Below are 17,199 nucleotides of genomic sequence, written 5' to 3'. Positions count from 1 at the left end.
CGCTCTCTCTTCCTTCCTGTCCCTCTCTCTCTCTTCCTTCCTGTCCCTCTCTCTCTCTCTCTTCCTTCCTGTCCCTCTCTCTCATCCTTCCTCTCCCTCTCTCTCTTCCTTCCTGTCCCTCTCGCTCTCTCTTCCTTCCTGTCCCTCTCTCTCATCCTTCCTCTCCCTCTCTCTCTTCCTTCCTGTCCCTCTCGCTCTCTCTTCCTTCCTGTCCCTCTCTCTCTTCCTTCCTGTCCCTCTCTCTCTTCCTTCCTGTCCCTCTCTCTCATCCTTCCTCTCCCTCTCTCTCCCTCTCTTCCTTCCTGTCCCTCTCTCTCTCTCTTCCTGTCCCTCTCTCTCTTTCTTCCTGTCCCTCTCTCTCTCTCTTCCTTCCTGTCCCTCTCTCTCTATTCCTTCCTGTCCCTCTCTCTCTCTTCCTTCCTGTCCCTCTCTCTCTTCCTTCCTGTCCCTCTCTCTCTTCCTTCCTGTCCCTCTCTCTCATCCTTCCTTTCCCTCTCTCTCTTCCTTCCTGTCCCTCTCTCTCTCTTCCTTCCTGTCCCTCTCTCTTCCTTCCTGTCCCTCTCTCTCTTCCTTCCTCTCCCTCTCTCTCTTCCTTCCCCCTCTCTCTCTTCTCTTCCTCTCCCTCTCTCTCTTCCTTCCTGTCCCTCTCTCTCTCTTCCTTCCTGTCGCTCTCTCTCTTTCTTCCCCTCCCTCCTCTCTGAACATGACATAACCACTTTTCTCTTTCCAGCCATGTGTTCTGTGGGTCTAAAGCTAGTGAGTGATGTGTGTGCACATTGCCCCAATCAAAAGTAGTCTGAGGAGGCTTGTGCTCCATGTGCCCTGCAGTCTGACGCAAATATAACCTCCACATAACCTCTGAGAGCCTGCTCCTTTTACCGTGGGATACCATCTCACACAAGCCATTTAAAGGGGAAAAGTATACTTCCATTGAAGGTGCGTTTTTGCCCGCAGGGAGTCAACGTCATCATCAACGCCAGCACCATGGAGGACATTGAACCATCTGCCATTGGACAGAGACTGACAAATGGGATGGCTTCGGTAGCCAGCCCCGTCCTCAGCCGGCTGAGAACCAGAGAGGAGGAGAATGGAGAGGATGGAGTGGTAAGAGAGAGGGGGCAGATGGGGGAGGGATGGAAGAGATGGAGGGGGTGTGAGGTGGAGGGGGAGAGATGGAGGATAAGATGGAGAGAGGGGATTGGAAGGAGTAGAGAGATGGAACCAGAGAAGGGATACAATGACGGAGAGGGAGGTGGAGGGATAGAGAGATGCCTTGAGAGAGAGGTTAAAGGGACAGCGAGATGGAGCCTGGCAGGAGAGGAGGGGGTGTTACGACATAGGTCAAAACAAGTAGTCTGTGAAAGAGCTCTCTATTAGTGTGATGTGTGACACAAGGCCACAGTCATGTTACTGTTTTAGAGGAGAGAGAGGGAGAGAGAGACGACAGAGGGAGAGAGAGACAGAGATAAAGGGAGAGGGGGAGAGAGGGGGAGAGAGAGAAAGAGAGAGAGCATTGGAGAGGCCCTCTGAGAGCGAGGCATTGTTCATGTTTAGGAACTTCAACAATGGGCCTTACTATGTATCAGATGGTCCATAAGAAATGAGTCTCTCAGCTGGACAGCTAGCAGGCTCCTTCCTCATTCTTTCTCTGCGTATCTGGACACAACTGAACCAGGACGTTAGGCTAGCCGCTGCGCTAAAGGTACATTACATTCTGATGGATCGTCTACAGTGTCTACAGTCTACAGTGCTAACAAAACATGACGACATTAAGCTGAGGTAAATTCCTTGAGTTTAAAGAATGATATATACTGTAGATTAACAAACAAACTAAATGTATTGCGTCACAGGGTTTTACAATGTCACACTGGCACTTTTGAACAGGCTACCTTGTGGATAATATCTATCTTTAAGGCCCGCACCTAAAGGGTTCAAGTACAAGCTGTTCATAATATAGAAGTTAAAGTTATATAACTCCATATAAATCATATCCAGGCAATGGTGCACAATAAGTGATACGGTAATTGTGTGTCGAACAGAAATATGACACTATATGTCTAGTCTGACCCTGTTGGTTACGGGTGGTGTGGTGCAATAGGATTTGGAGGGCACAGTAATTGTACTATAGCAGACGCTGACCCTGAGCTGTGTGTGTGTGTGTGTGTGTGCCATGGTTCTCTGACTAATGGTTGTAACCAACCACTTCCCCTTCCTCTCTCCTCTCTCCTTTCCTCTCTCCCTATTGGGCGGATGTCCAGGGCACCGTGTACACCAAAACCAACGCAGAGATTGAGATGAAGAAGATCAATAGAGAGGAATTCTGGGAACAAGCCAAGGTAGGAATAAACATGATTCCCGCTAACGTCAGGAGGGAGGAAAGAAGTGATGGAGGGCTGGGACAAGGACTCTGGAGGCAAGAAGAGCAGCACTGTTATCTGTTTTCTCTACCTTTTCCTCAGACTAGGAATGATAGCATGAATAGTGGTTTCAATTGGAGTGTGTAGGAGTAGGATCTAAACAAAGTCAAAAAATGTCCCCCGTCTTCCAGAAGCAACGCCACAAGCCAATGAGACAGACTCAAATGAGATATGACATCCTCTGCTCTCTTAGTTTGTGTTGATTTTGCTCAATAGAAGGACCAAAGCCAGATGTTCTGTTTCACATTTTAGTCATTGATGTTTTATATTGTGACTAATTGGTTATTGAAGTATTGAACAAATGTTGAAATATATTTCTGTCTTTTGTGTTTACCAGCGTGAGGAAGAGTTGAGAAAGGAGGAGGAGAGGAAGAAGGTTGCGGAGGAGAGGCAACGCTTCGAGGAGGAGAGGATGGAGCTGGAAAGGAAGGAGCAGGAGGATAGAGAGAAGAGGTACCGTGAGAGGGAGCGGCAGATCGAGGAACACAGGTGGGCTCAGTGACTTATGGGTAGTGTGTTGGATCATGGAAACTCTGGTGCTTGGTCCATGTGGTAACTCTGGTGCTTTTGGTCCATGTGGTAACTCTGGTGCTTTTGGTCCATGTGGTAACTCTGGTGCTTTTGGTCCATGTGGTAACTCTGGTGCTTTTGGTCCATGTGGTAACTCTGGTGCTTTTGGTCCATGTGGTAACTCTGGTGCTTTTGGTCCATGGTCTGGTGCTTTTGGTCCATGTGGTAACTCTGGTGCTTTTGGTCCATGTGGTAACTCTGGTGCTTTTGGTCCATGTGGTAACTCTGGTGCTTTTTTTGGTCCATGTGGTAACTCTGGTGCTTTTGGTCCATGTGGTAACTCTGTATGTGGTAACTCTGGTGCTTTTGGTCCATGTGGTAACTCTGGTGCTTTTGGTCCATGGTGCTTTTGGTCCATGTGGTAACTCTGGTGCTTTTGGTCCATGTGGTAACTCTGGTGCTTTTGGTCCATGTGGTAACTCTGGTGCTTTTGGTCCATGGTCCATGTGGTCCATGTGGTAACTCTGGTGCTTTTGGTCCATGTGGTAACTCTGTGTGGTCCATGTGGAGCAGAAAGAAGATACAGGAGGAAGAGGAGGCCAAAGACAGGACACGGAACCAGCCCCTCGTAGTAAGTGTGTGTGTGTGTGTGTGTGTGCGTGTGTGTGTGCGTGTGTGTGTGCGTGTGTGTGTGTGTGTGTGTGTGTGTGTGTGTGTGTGTGTGTGTGTGTGCGTGCGTGCGTGCGTGCGTGCGTGCGTGCGTGCGTGCGTGCGTGCGTGCGTGCGTGCGTGCGTGCGTGCGTGTGTGTGTGTGTGTGTGTGTGTGTGTGTGTGTGTGTGCGTGTGTGTGCGTGCGCCAGAGCATTATGTGTATTCTCTGTTCCATGTCAAAGAGGGTCTTGCCACCACTGAAAGAGGCAGTCTGCTTTTAGAGAACATTTCTGATCTCATTTCAAGACTAGTCATAATGCATCATTGATATTGTCTGGGAAGAAATATTAAGAAACAAGAGTTCTATTTCATTATCCTGTTTTTAAAAATCCAACTTTAATTCAATAGTAGCATCAACATTAATAATTTCAGCCCTGGCACGACATGACACAAGAAGATTTATTCTCCAGATATTGGACCGTACAATGTTTTCACTTCTCTCCTTCCTTTTACCATTCCACAAGAGCCATCGATATTTTAAGACTCTCACTTCCTTCGAAAACAATACTTCTGCTTTCAGATCACTTTGAAAATGCCAGCTTGAACTTCTGTGATTTTGTAATGGCTGCCATGCTGTGAGAATGGAATTACTTTGTAGGCTGTTTCCTTGTACCCATCTCTCTCTCTCTCTCTCTCTCTGCAGACAGCAGAACCTAGCTATGAGGACCTGGAGAAGGAGAAGGAGTCTGAAGTGGAGGTGGGTTTCAGACTATCAGTCCCAATGGGGGGGGGAAATCAACTCTGTATATCCTATTCTGTGCCTCTCTAGTGTTAGTAGGCTGAGACTGAGAGAGTAAAGTAGAGTGTAGCCCAGACTCCTGACCTGTATATATGTGTCATTGTGACAGTAGCACTCCTGGGCTTTGGATCTGTGTTAGTGGGACCAGTCAGGCTACACTGGGATATTTGTCTCTGGCTCTCTGTGTGTAAGGTCAATTCTGTCTGAGTGTGTGTGCTCCTACGTGCATTTGTGGTGTGAGTGTATCACCTATGTGCGATGAGTATCTTGTGTGTGTGTGTGTGTGTGTGTGTGTGTGTGTGTGTGTGTGTGTGTGTGTGTGTGTGTGTGTGTGTGTGTGTGTGTGTGTGTGTGTGGGGTGGGGGTGCTGGGGCGGGGGTGGTGCTCTATGTGTCTAACGTTGTACTGTATGTATGTTTGTTGACAGGAGGCGAAAGCCCTCATTGCCCAGCGGGCAGACAACCCCAGGGAGTTCTTTAAGCAGAAGGAGAAGGCTGTGGCTACTGGTTTGGACATCTCCCCTGTCTCTAGCCACAGGACCGGTAAGACCAGGAAGACGGAGGAGATGGAAGGAGGGAGGGAGGAAGAGAGGGAGGGTTTGGGTCACCTGACCACCATTTGTCCTGTCATTCACCTCCTCACAGGCCTCAGTCCCTGTACTCTACTATATGTCACCAGTGTGTCTGTCATCACTGTGTATGAGTGGACAGAGCCTGTTGGACCTAGACACCTGGGTATACCACAGAGATCTGGAAGGCAGGAGAACAGTTGGAGTAGAATTCAGACTAAGATGAGAAGTAATCCAGTTGAAGACAGAGGAAGATGAAGATGGACTGCTGTAACAGTTATCCCTTGCAGGCTACATAGATACGGAAAACAAGTGGTACCAAGGAGCCAGTTGGAGTGGATGGAGATTGGAACAAGTGCCTGACTCAGTGAGGGTCTCTGAACAAGACAACACACTGTCTCTCCTCTCCACCTGCAAACCCAAAGAATCTCCCTGAAACAATATCTGTTTTTGTCTAGAAGCAACAGGATATTTTCACTATTGGAGAAAGTCTCTGTGTTCATTCCATCTTAACATACTGAACTGAATCCATGTTCCTTCCTCCATCGTTAATGAGCTTGGTGCCGTGCTTCTACTACTGCCTGCTTTGTCCACAGTGGCATTACCACACTAACGACTCTCCCTCTTCTTTATATGTCTCTTTGATTTCATTCATGGTTGTGCATCCATTTGTCTTGTCATCCGTCTCTCCATTCATCCATCCATCCGTTCGTTTTATTCGTCCGGTGTCTCCCTCTGTTCTTTGGATCCACTCTTGAGCGTCTCTTCTTCTATTCTGTCCTCACTATTGGGTTTCTATGGGACCATACCCATCCTCCCACAACCCTTCACTTCTCACTGGGGATCCTCCTGGGCCTTGCCTCGTTTTATCTTGACTTTCTCCTTCCTGTATTCCTTCTACTCTCCCCTGTCTCTCTTTTCTCTGTGTCCCTCTATCACTCTCTCCCTCTCTCGTCTTTCCCTGTCCTCCCCACGTCTGTATGTGTGTGTGTCACCACCCTGGGCCCTGTCTCTCTTTTCTCTGTGTCCCTCTATCACTCTCTCCCTCTCTCGTCTTTCCCTGTCCTCCCCACGTCTGTATGTGTGTGTGTGTGTCACCACCCTGGGCCCTGTCTCTCTTTTCTCTGTGTCCCTCTATCACTCTCTCCCTCTCTCGTCTTTCCCTGTCCTCCCCACGTCTGTATGTGTGTGTGTGTGTGTCACCACCCTGGGCCCTGTCTCTCTTTTCTCTGTGTCCCTCTATCACTCTCTCCCTCTCTCGTCTTTCCCTGTCCTCCCCGCGTCTGTATGTGTGTGTGTGTGTGTGTCACCACCCTGGGCCCTGTCTCTCTTTTCTCTGTGTCCCTCTATCACTCTCTCCCTCTCTCGTCTTTCCCTGTCCTCCCCGCGTCTGTATGTGTGTGTGTGTGTGTGTCACCACCCTGGGCCCTGTCTCTCTTTTCTCTGTGTCCCTCTATCACTCTCTCCCTCTCTCGTCTTTCCCTGTCCTCCCCGCGTCTGTATGTGTGTGTGTGTGTCACCACCCTGGGCCCTGTCTCTCTTTTCTCTGTGTCCCTCTATCACTCTCTCCCTCTCTCGTCTTTCCCTGTCCTCCCCACGTCTGTATGTGTGTGTGTCACCACCCTGGGCCCTGTCTCTCTTTTCTCTGTGTCCCTCTATCACTCTCTCCCTCTCTCGTCTTTCCCTGTCCTCCCCACGTCTGTATGTGTGTGTGTGTGTCACCACCCTGGGCCCTGTCTCTCTTTTCTCTGTGTCCCTCTATCACTCTCTCCCTCTCTCGTCTTTCCCTGTCCTCCCCGCGTCTGTATGTGTGTGTGTGTGTGTCACCACCCTGGGCCCTGTCTCTCTTTTCTCTGTGTCCCTCTATCACTCTCTCGTCTTTCCCTGTCCTCCCCGCGTCTGTGTGTGTGTCACCACCCTGGGCCCTGTCTCTTGTCAGGCCGTTTGGACAGCCCGTTACCAGGCCGTTTGGACAGCCCGTTTTTGAAGCAGCAGCACAGTCCCAGCGAGCCCAGTCCGCCCCCCCTCCGCACCCCACCTCACGCAAGGCTGCAGCCCACTGCACCCGGTAGGTACTGGACAGGAGGAGGAGCAGGGAGGCCCCCCTACCCTCACATTACCACAGTAGAGGACACGCCCCCTGTCACCCCAAATCATCCCCTGAAGCTGCTGTAACAAACTCAGCCCCCTCTCCTGCACCATACCACCTACCCCCCACTAGCTCAGAGCTCAACTTTGGCTACCTACTGTTAGCTAACCTGGGCTTGACGTGCTGTATTTTATTGTGAGTCCTTGTAGAGCCTGAATTAGATATCTCCATGGTAAAGTAGACCAGATTGGTACTGTCTGTAGGAGATGGGTGGCTGTGCAGTGTGCTAAAAACACTTCCGGTGTGATGGCAGATCCTGTTCTCCACTAAAGGCTGTGTCTCAGTCAGTCAGCACTCTCCTGGTTTGGCCTCTCTCTCTCTACACCCACTCTGATGCAGTTTGCTTTTAGTTGTCTTGCTGATGATGGCAGCTTATATCAAAGAGTGGAGTTGATCATGACCCTTAGTTCTGCCTACTACTTAGTGCCTCATATCTCCTTTTACAAATGAATCTGTGTACAAACTACCCTAACTTACTAACACACTATCTTGTCAACCGCCTTCAGTCTTCCACACGCCAATGATGTTTACTCCATGATCCCTCTCGGTCACCATATTTATCTGACTGATCTTTTATCCAGGGTTGTGGAGATGAGGGTAGGATGGTTCAGGGAAAAGTCCTAGTGAACCCTATAGGGCAGGTTTTCCCCTGGAGGAGAGAAGGAGAAATGGAGGAGAATAATAGAAACCTGCATAGGTTCCATGCTCCATTATTTGTTTTGCCAATCTTACTGCGTATCCACCTTTACCCCCATCTACCCATCATCCCTGCCCCGTTTCTCCGTCCGCACACACACCTTGCGTACCTCCTGACGAATGACCTGTGAGTGTGTGTTCCGTCGTTATCGAGCTGCCCGTGGTCTCAGGAACTGTGTTGCGTACCCTGTGGGCCCTGTGTGTCCATGCAGTAAATGGATGTTACCCCTGACTTATGTAGAGTATTGTACCAAAAATTGTACTGTAATTGTTTCCTAATGTTGTGTCTGTGTCTGTGTAAGGGTGGCCAACCAGTTCTAACCAGTTCCAGCTAGTTCTAACCAGCTCCTACTAGATCCAACCAGGTCCTAGTAGTTCCATCCATCAGCTAAGTCATGAAAGGAGTTTAAATGAAAATTGATTCCTATACCACCATCATGACCTTTTCACCTCAGTGTATTGACCCCTTAAATTGAAACTGTTTATAAATGGTTCAGCGTTGATGAGGACGAGGCAATATTCTATCCTCCTCTATTCTCTTTCGTATTTAAAGAGCCCTCGATTTCAAAGGAAATGGCAAGTCCACCCAAGCAAGATGCTGCTGTCAATATATATATAATGAGCAGTCACATAGGGTCATTCATCTCTATGTCCTGTTGTTTCCAGTCAGTGATGTTGGTCATTATTGTTGGTTTGCTTGTTCATGCCTTGGCTCTTAGTAATTACTAGAGCATGTTCTGTTATTGTGTTTGTAGTTCCTGGTCCTAATTGAATTGAAGGGGAGTGTGTTTGGTGTATCAGCCTGTATAATGTGTTTGCCGGGGTTTATTCGTTGAGTGGATATTCTTTGTTTCTCATCCAGATGCGCCCTCATTCTTTGCAAAGTACATACAGACAGCAGAGAATCATCAGCTTTTAATGGACTTTACACACACCCAAAATGTATACTGGGGCAGTTTTTATGTCTTGACTGATTAAATCAGTCAATCAAAAAAAAGGAATCCTGCACTGAGTATTGCTGCTCCCAAAAGTGAATTCACTGTTTAAAGACAAACAGCATCACCGTGAAGATCTTTATCAGAGGGTAGTATTGCTTGAGGTGCTGAAGATTCCCCTAACCACAAATCTCAGATCAGATGACTTTGCCATTCCTAACCATAATCATTGGATATCTGATCCTGTATTAGTGGTTAGGGGCAACTTCTAGCTACAGTACTTATTGAAGTCCATGTACTGTATTGTAGTGGAGAGCTGATATAGCCCATATGGAGTACTGTTGCTGCAGCTCATGCATGGGATTGACACTACTGCTGCTATTGCTCTACTGTGTTACTTCTACACCATATATACAAAAGTATGTGGACACCCCTTTGAATTAGTGGATTCAGCTATTTCAGCCACACCCATTGCTGACAGGTGTATAAAATCGAGCACACAGCCATGCAAACTCCAAAGACAAACATTGGCAGTAGAATGTCCTTCCTGAAGAACTCAGTGACTTTCAACGTTGCACTGTCATAGGATGCCACCTTTCCAACAAGTCAGTTTGTCAAATTCCTGCCCTGCTAGAGCTGCCCCGGTCAACTGTAAGTGCAGTCATTGTGAAGTGGAAACGTCTAGGAGCAAGTGGTAGACCACACAAGCTCACAGAACAGGACCGCCGATTGCTGAAGCGCGTATTGCATAAAAATCACCTGTCTTCGGTTACAACACTGACTACAGAGTTCCAAACTGCCTCTGGAAGCAACGTCAGCACAAAAACTGTTCGACGGGAGCTTCATGAAATGGGTTTCCATGGCCGTGCAGCCACACACAAGACTAAGATCACCATGCGCAGTCCCAACAGTCTGCTGGAGTGGTGAAAAGCTCGCCGCCATTGGATTCTGGAGCTGTGGAAACGCGTTCTCTGGAGTGATGAATCACACTTCACCATCTGGCAGTCCAACTTTGTGGCAACAGTTTGGGGAAGGCCCTTTCCTGTTTCAGCATGACAATGCCCCCGTGCACAAAGTGAGGTCCATACAGAAATGGTTTGTTGAGATCGGTGTGGTAGAACTTGACTGGCCTCCACAGAGCCCTGACCTCAACCCCATCAAACACCTTTGGGATGAATTGGAACTTCGACTGCGAGCCAGGCCTAATCGCCCAACATCAGTGCCCGACCTCACTAATGCTCTTGTGGCTTAATGGAAGCAAGTCCCCACAGACATTTTCCAATATCTAGTGGAAAGCCTTCCCAGAAGAGTGGAGGCTGTTATAGTAGGAAAGGTGAGACCAACTCCATATTAATGCCCATGATTTTGAAATGAGATGTTCGACGAACACGTGTCCACATACTTTTGGCCAGTGTATTTGCTGAAATGCCTGATGGAAAGGACCCACGCTTCACCATCACCAGTGATGTTACGTCACATGATCTCATCCCCAGCTACATTTGAGCTTTAGCAGTAATGCTCTGCCACAGTTGCTGTTGCACCATTCAAGTCAATCCTGGAAACAAATAACCACGCCATTGTGGTTGAAATTGAATGCAGTGTTCAGGCTAGCCTGACTGCTCATTGTGACCAATGGTGTTATTTTAATTGTGTTCATGTGATTTTGTGGTGGCATTTTGTCTGTGTTTGGTAACATTTTGAATGTGTTGGTGATTTGATTGTTGGGTGGTACAGTATTTTCATTCTGTTAGTGATTTCATTGTTTGGTGGCATTTTGATTGGGATTGATATGATTGTGCGATGTTGATGTTTGGTGGTGATGGTTTGAAGTTGTTATGGTGTACACTTTCTGATATTCCTCCAGATGGCGATGATGAAGGGAGCTTAGATCACAGTATGGGAACGTCCTCAACGCCAATCCCCAAAATAGTCACCACACCCATCCAGGAGGCGGAGGATGACAGCCGGAACGAGTGGGGTAAGATTAGGCAGAGTTGGGTTATACTGGGGTAAGCCTGAGGAATTTATGAGGACTTAAATCCTTGAATTTTGTTTGATTATGTTGCTATAGGCTACTTTGTACATGGCTAATGTTAGCATTGAAAGTCATTGAGAGCACTTACTCTGTTGGATATCCTTCATCCCAGACAAACAAAGACAGCGGGCACACACATTCACACGTTCCTTTACAGCTATTACACCATGTAAAGGAACAACATCCTAATTAAAAACATTTCACAAACTGGATTCATGTCAACTCCATTAGACACCATAAAAGGCATTTAATTTTTACAATTATTGTCCAACAAGTATTTAAAGGCCTTAATTCTAACATTAGATTATTCAAATATGTAATACAAATCTCCAAACTTCTTTTGTTTTGTTTATAGCACTATAAAATGCTCCAGGGCAAATTTCATTAGCATTTTTGGCATGTTTTTTTTTCTAGATGTAGAACTTTTTAAAAAACGTTTAAAAAGCACAGCAAATACACAAAAAAATTAAGCATATGTTGCAGAACAGTGATTACATTTTTTTATATATTAACCAAACAATTTTGACTCCATCAATGACAGAGTTGACCACAGATACTCAAAACAGATATATTTTTGCATATAAAAATAAAAGTTCAATACAAACATTTGTAAAATATGGAAAATTATTGATGTGAAAATCCCCAATAAAAACAACAATTTTATCAGATCTTTAAGCACTCTGATGAAGCTGACGTTAGACAAAAATCGGAACTAGTGGATGTTTTACGGAGTTGACAAAAATATAACATTTTCTTCTTCATTCAGGTGGTACAGTGCTTTGCAAAAGTATTCATCCCCCTTTGCCGTTTTTCCTAATTTGTTGCATTACAACCTGTAATTTAAATGGATTTTTATTTGGATTTCATGTAATGGACAAACACAAAATAGTCAAAATTGGTGAAGTGAAATGAAAAAAAAGAACTTTAAAAAAAAAAAAAAAAAATGTAAAAAACAGAAAATATGTATTCATCCCCTTTGCTATGAAGCCCCTAAATAAGATCCGGTGCAACCAATTACCTTTAGAAGTCACATCATTAGCTAAATAAAGTCCAGCTGTGTGCAATCTAAGTGTCACATGATCTGTCACATGATCTCACCTGTTCTGAAAGGCCCCAGAGTGTGCAACACCACTAAGCAAGGGGCACCACCAAGCAAGCGGCACCATGAAGACCAAGGAGCTCTCCAAACAGGTCAGGGACAAAGTTGTGGAGAAGTACAGATCAGGGTTGGGTTACAAAAAAATATCCGAAACTTTGAACATCCCACGGAGCACCATTTGAATCCATTATTAAAACATGGAAAGAATATGGCAACACAACAAACCTGCCAAGAGAGGGCTGCCCACCAAAACTCACAGACATTAATCAGAGAGGCAACAAAGAGGCTAAAGATAACCCTGAAGGAGCTGCAAAGCTCCACAGTGGAGATTGGCATACAGTTGAATTCGGAAGTTTACATACACCTTAGCCAAATACATTTAAACTCAGTTTTTCACAATTCCTGACATTTAACCTAAGTGTATGTAAACTTCCGACTTCAATTGTATCTGTCCACAGGACCACTTTAAGCCGTACACTCCACAGCACTGGGCTTTATGGAAGAGTGGCCAGAAAAAAGCCATTGCTTAAAGAAAAAAATAAGCAACCATGTTTGGTGTTTGCCAAGATCCAAGTGAGAGACTCCCCAAACATTTGGAAGAAGGTACACTCGTCATATGAGACTAAAATTGAGCTTTTTGGCCATCAAGGAAAACGCTATGTCTGGCGCAAACCCAACACCTTTCATCATCCCGAGGGCACCATCCCGAGGGATGTTTTTCATCGGCAGGGACTGGGAAAGTGATCAGAATTGAAGGAATGATGGATGGCGCTAAATACAGGGAAATTCTTGAAGGAAACCTGTTGCAGTCTTCCAGAGATTTGAGACTGGGACGGAGGTTCACCTTCCAGCAGGACAGTGACCCTAAGCATACTGCTAAAGCAACACTCGAGTGGTTTAAGGGGAAAACATTTAAATGTCTTGGAATGGCCTAGTCAAAGCGCAGACCTCAATCCAATTGAGAATCTGTGATATGACTTAAAGATTGCTGTTCACCAGCGGAACCCATCCAACTTGAATGAGCTGGAGTAGTTTTGCCTTGAAGAATGGGAAACAATCCCAGTGGCTAGATGTGCCAAGCTTATAGAGACATACCCCAAGAGACTTCAGCTGTAATTGCTGCAAAAGGTGGCTCTACAAAGTATTGACTTGGGGGGGATGAATAGTTATGCACACTCAAGTGTTCTGTTTTTTGTCTTATTTCTTGTTTGTTTCACAATAAAACATATGTAATAAAAAAAATATGTAAAAATATCTTCAAAGTGGTAGGCATGTTGTATAAATCAAATTATACAAACCCCCCCAAAAAATAGATTTTAAATCCAGGTTGTAAGGCAACAAAATAGGAAAAATGCCAAGGGGATGAATACTTTCGCAAGCCACTGTATACACAGTAGCAATTTAGTTTTTCCTCAGTTGCTTTAGGACTCTAAAATGAAATGGAGTTTATTTGAGTTTATTTTTTTTTTACAGGGACAGTGCACATTAATTAATGTTTCAGTAATAGTGCCGGTTTTAGCCAGCTAATTTTCAACCACAGTCCCTGGGCAGGTTATTAAAAACAATTACAATATAGACAATCATTGAGCAGTGAGCACATGCAGAGCAACATAGGACAAGCAAGACATAGCATACAGGCAGAGCAACATAGGACAAGCAAGACATAGCATACAGACAGAGCAACATAGAACAAGCAAGACATAGCATACAGACAGAGCAACATAGAACAAAAAGCAGCAAGACAAAATTCATAAAAGCAACAAAGTGTTTCCACACCTCACAAGCTACAGACAACAGACAACATGGAAAGCAGCAACACACAGCTAGGGACCATGTTCACAAATCTGATTGACCTTTAGCCATGTATTCATACATTTTGTAAAAGTGTGATATGTGGTGCAGTTATGTGTGTCTGATGGCAGTGTATTCCAGACATGGGAAGCTCTCACAGAGAATGCAGATTTACTAAAGGTGCTTTTCCTTAGGGGAACTATACAGTCACCTCTCATGGCAGACCTTGTGGATCTGCTGCCATATGTCTGGGTTTTCTGTTTAACAAAAATATTGAGTGGAGGGGGAGCCAGGCCATTTAGGATCTTGAATACAAGACATGCGTCGGTGTATTGCACAAGATTTTCCCAACTCAAGAGCTCATGCTTTCTGAGGATGTAACAGTGATGATGGCTATTGGACTTCCTATCAAGCACTTTGAGAGCCTGTTTGTAGACAGACTGAATAGGTTTTAATGTTGTACAGCAAGCTTGGTCCCAACTAGTCAAACTGTATGTTAAGTGGGGGAGTATCATAGATTTGAAGTACAGATTTGCTTCCTCTGTAGTCAAACAATTTTGTATAAATCGTAAATTAGCTAGGTTGAATTTGGTTTTCTAAATGACCTTTTTCACATGCTTTTTAAAAGAGAGGTTGGAATCAAGTATGATGCCAAGGTACTTAAAATCACATACCACCTGGAGCTTCTCCCCTGACACATAGACTTCTGGCTCAGTAGCATCTGTTGCCCTCTTTGTGAAGAACATGCAAACAGTTTTTTTCACATTGAGATGCAAACACGAGTCACTGAGCCACTTTGTAACCTGGACCATTACAGTAGTGAGTTCTTGTGCAGCTTGTTGTTTGCTCTTTGCATGCACATATATCACTGTATCATTTGCATACATTTGAACTTCAGACCCAGTACAGACAGAAGGCAGATCATTAATGTACAGGCTGAACAGGAGGGGCCCCAGTATTGACCCTTGGGGCACGCCCACATCATAGCTAAGAGTGGGCGACAGCTCATTGCTCACTCTGACACACTGAGTTCTGCCTTCAAGGTATGATTTCATCCATCTCAAGGCATCGGGGAAAAGTTGAACTTGGACAATTTTGTGATGAGAATCTCATGGTTAACAGTATCAAAAGCCTTCCTTAGGTCCAGAAACACAGCCCCAACAATGCCCCCTTTGTCCATCTTGAACTTCACATTTTCCAGAAGAAAACAGTTGGCCGTTTCTGTGGAGTGTTTCGCTCTGAAGCCAAACTGCATGGAGTGTAATGTGAAGGGGCTGTTGTTGAGGTGGGCAATCAGTTGTTCTGCTACACACTTTTCAACAACCTTTGACACCACAGGTAGTATACTAATGGGCCTGTAGTTACTCACGTCAGCAGGGTCGCCCGATTTAAAGATGGCCGTTATTATGGCCGACTTCCATACCCTTGGAAACACCCGAGACCAATAGATGCGTTGGTGACCTTAGTAATGGGACCAATGAGTGACTCTTTGTAGTTTTTAAGAAAGGTAGAGTCCAGCCCAAACATATCTTTGGCTTTAGAGTTCTTTAGTGAGCTAATCACCTTGTTCACCTTTGACTCAGAAACCTCCCTTATGATGAAGACAGGTTGAGCGTCATTTACTAGCACCGAGCCCAAGAAACCAGTGGAGGGTAGTCAATAAAGTAGGAATTGAAGGCTATTGCTATTTCGACTGCATCCTGTGTTAGATTGTTATTCACCATTAAATGTAACATTTGGGGGTTGGGTGCCCCCAAAGCTCATTGGTCCCCTGTCGTGTGTGGGCTGCGGCGGTGTGTGCTACGCCAGTGACACGCATGCACACACACACACCCTGGGACTGTGTGTATTTTCCCAGGCCTAATTTGCCTTCACAGATGGCTGGGCTTCCCCTGCTCATGTCTCTAGTCTCCAGTGGCACTCTGGTACTGTGGACAGTGTTAAAGTACACCACCTGAACACCAATGAGTGTAACAGGAACACAACACAAGGGTATCACTGCGTAGGAGTCCATGTGGTCTCTGAAGTTTAAGCTGTAATTCATGTTGTGGACCTAAGAGATCTTGGACTGTAGGTATACTGTAAGAGCATCAATAAACAGTGTGGTCTTTCTATTGCTGCAACGATGTGTAAGTGGAGTTTATTATCTGTGAACTGTGTGACTAGAATGACAGGGCATACTGATGATCTTCTGACTGTTTCGCTTTGTGTCCTATCAGGGCTTATTGATAACAAGTTTTGACTGTTATCAATAACAGTCCCCCTCCCTCCCTCTCTCTCTACCTTCCTTCCCTCCAGGTGAGCCCAAGCAACAGCCAGGCCCGGTCCAGGACTCCACCCCCACCAAGCCCATTCAGAGCGTGGCACCCCAGACCCGCACAGACTCCAAACCCCCATCCTCAACCCCGGACGACTATGACCCCTTCTCAGGCTTCAGGCCTCTGCCTGCCCCCACCACCGCAGACCCCCTGGTGGAGCTATGGGACAGCAGCCCTGCCACTGGCATCGCCCCCTCTCAGGCCCCACACCCTGGAGGGCAAGCCCAGCCCCTGCTGAGCTTTGACGAGATGGGGGATGTACCATTCTGCCCGGGGGGTCCCGAGGGGGTCGAGGAAGAGCCCTCCAGCCTAGTGGATGTGGCCGGGACCCACGATATGACCCTGAGCTACCAGCAAGCACTGCAGCACGCTTCAGATGATACTCAGCTGATGACCAACGGGGAGACCCTGCTCAAAGAAGGGACTCAGGTCAGGAGAGGAGCAGTAGTCATGTTATCTCATATTACAGTATATTGAGCTAAATTACTTGGCAGTACTTTACATGCATGGAGTTGCCCTTATACTTATGCCATTAAGTTGACGTTTTGCCAATACAGCAATACAGCATGTCATTTCTCAGCTGCACAACAACAAAGGTATGTTGTCTGCACTATCTGTATTGTATCATTCATTATAAAAATAAGTATTATATTATGTGCCACAAGATGGCAGTGAATGCATACCTCTGCTGGCTTGCTTCTGAAGCTAAACAGGGTTGGTCCTGGTCAGTTCCTGGATGGGAGACCAGATGCTGCTGGAAGTGGTGTTGGAGGGCCAGTAGGAGGCACTCTTTCCTCTCGTCTAAAAAATATCCCAATGCCCCAGGGCAGTGATTGGGGACACTGCCCTGTGTAGGGTGCCGTCTTTTGGATGGGACGTTAAACGGGTGTCCTGACTCTCTGAGGTCATTAAAGATCCCATGGCACTTATTGTAAGAGTAGGGGTGTTAACCCCGGTGTCCTGGCTAAATTCCCAATCTTGTCCTCAAACCATCACGGTCACCTAATAATCCCCAGTTTACAATTGGCTCATTCCTCCTCTCCCCTGTAACTATTCCCCAGGTCGTTGCTGCAGATGAGAATGTGTTCTCAGTCAACTTACCTGGTAAAATAACAGATAAATAAAATATTCTACATCAGTACTAGTGGGTGCCACCTGGGAGAGAGAGGATGGAAGTTTGTTCTGTGTTCCTGATCTGGAACAAAGATGAACAACCCATAAACAGATAGTA

General features: G+C 46.1%; 1 protein-coding gene across 3 annotated transcripts in view; it reads left to right on the top strand.

The window, feature by feature from the left end:
* LOC112229109 (drebrin) overlaps positions 1-17,199 on the top strand; it is a 129,258-nt gene that overhangs the window by 108,572 nt on the left and 3,487 nt on the right. For 2 of the 3 annotated variants that reach the window (XM_042309085.1, XM_042309084.1), the window contains exons 5-13: positions 955-1,104; positions 2,259-2,336; positions 2,755-2,906; positions 3,501-3,558; positions 4,282-4,335; positions 4,805-4,919; positions 6,885-7,013; positions 10,590-10,703; positions 15,949-16,397. In XM_042309085.1, coding sequence (XP_042165019.1) covers positions 955-1,104; positions 2,259-2,336; positions 2,755-2,906; positions 3,501-3,558; positions 4,282-4,335; positions 4,805-4,919; positions 6,885-7,013; positions 10,590-10,703; positions 15,949-16,397 — 1,299 coding nt within the window. The remainder of the gene's footprint in view (positions 1-954; positions 1,105-2,258; positions 2,337-2,754; positions 2,907-3,500; positions 3,559-4,281; positions 4,336-4,804; positions 4,920-6,884; positions 7,014-10,589; positions 10,704-15,948; positions 16,398-17,199) is intronic. The other variant, XM_042309086.1, reaches the window with a different exon arrangement.

Source organism: Oncorhynchus tshawytscha, linkage group LG30 (assembly GCF_018296145.1).
Source record: "Oncorhynchus tshawytscha isolate Ot180627B linkage group LG30, Otsh_v2.0, whole genome shotgun sequence".
Lineage (NCBI taxonomy): Eukaryota > Metazoa > Chordata > Actinopteri > Salmoniformes > Salmonidae > Oncorhynchus > Oncorhynchus tshawytscha.
This window is presented reverse-complemented; position numbering and strand designations above follow the sequence as displayed.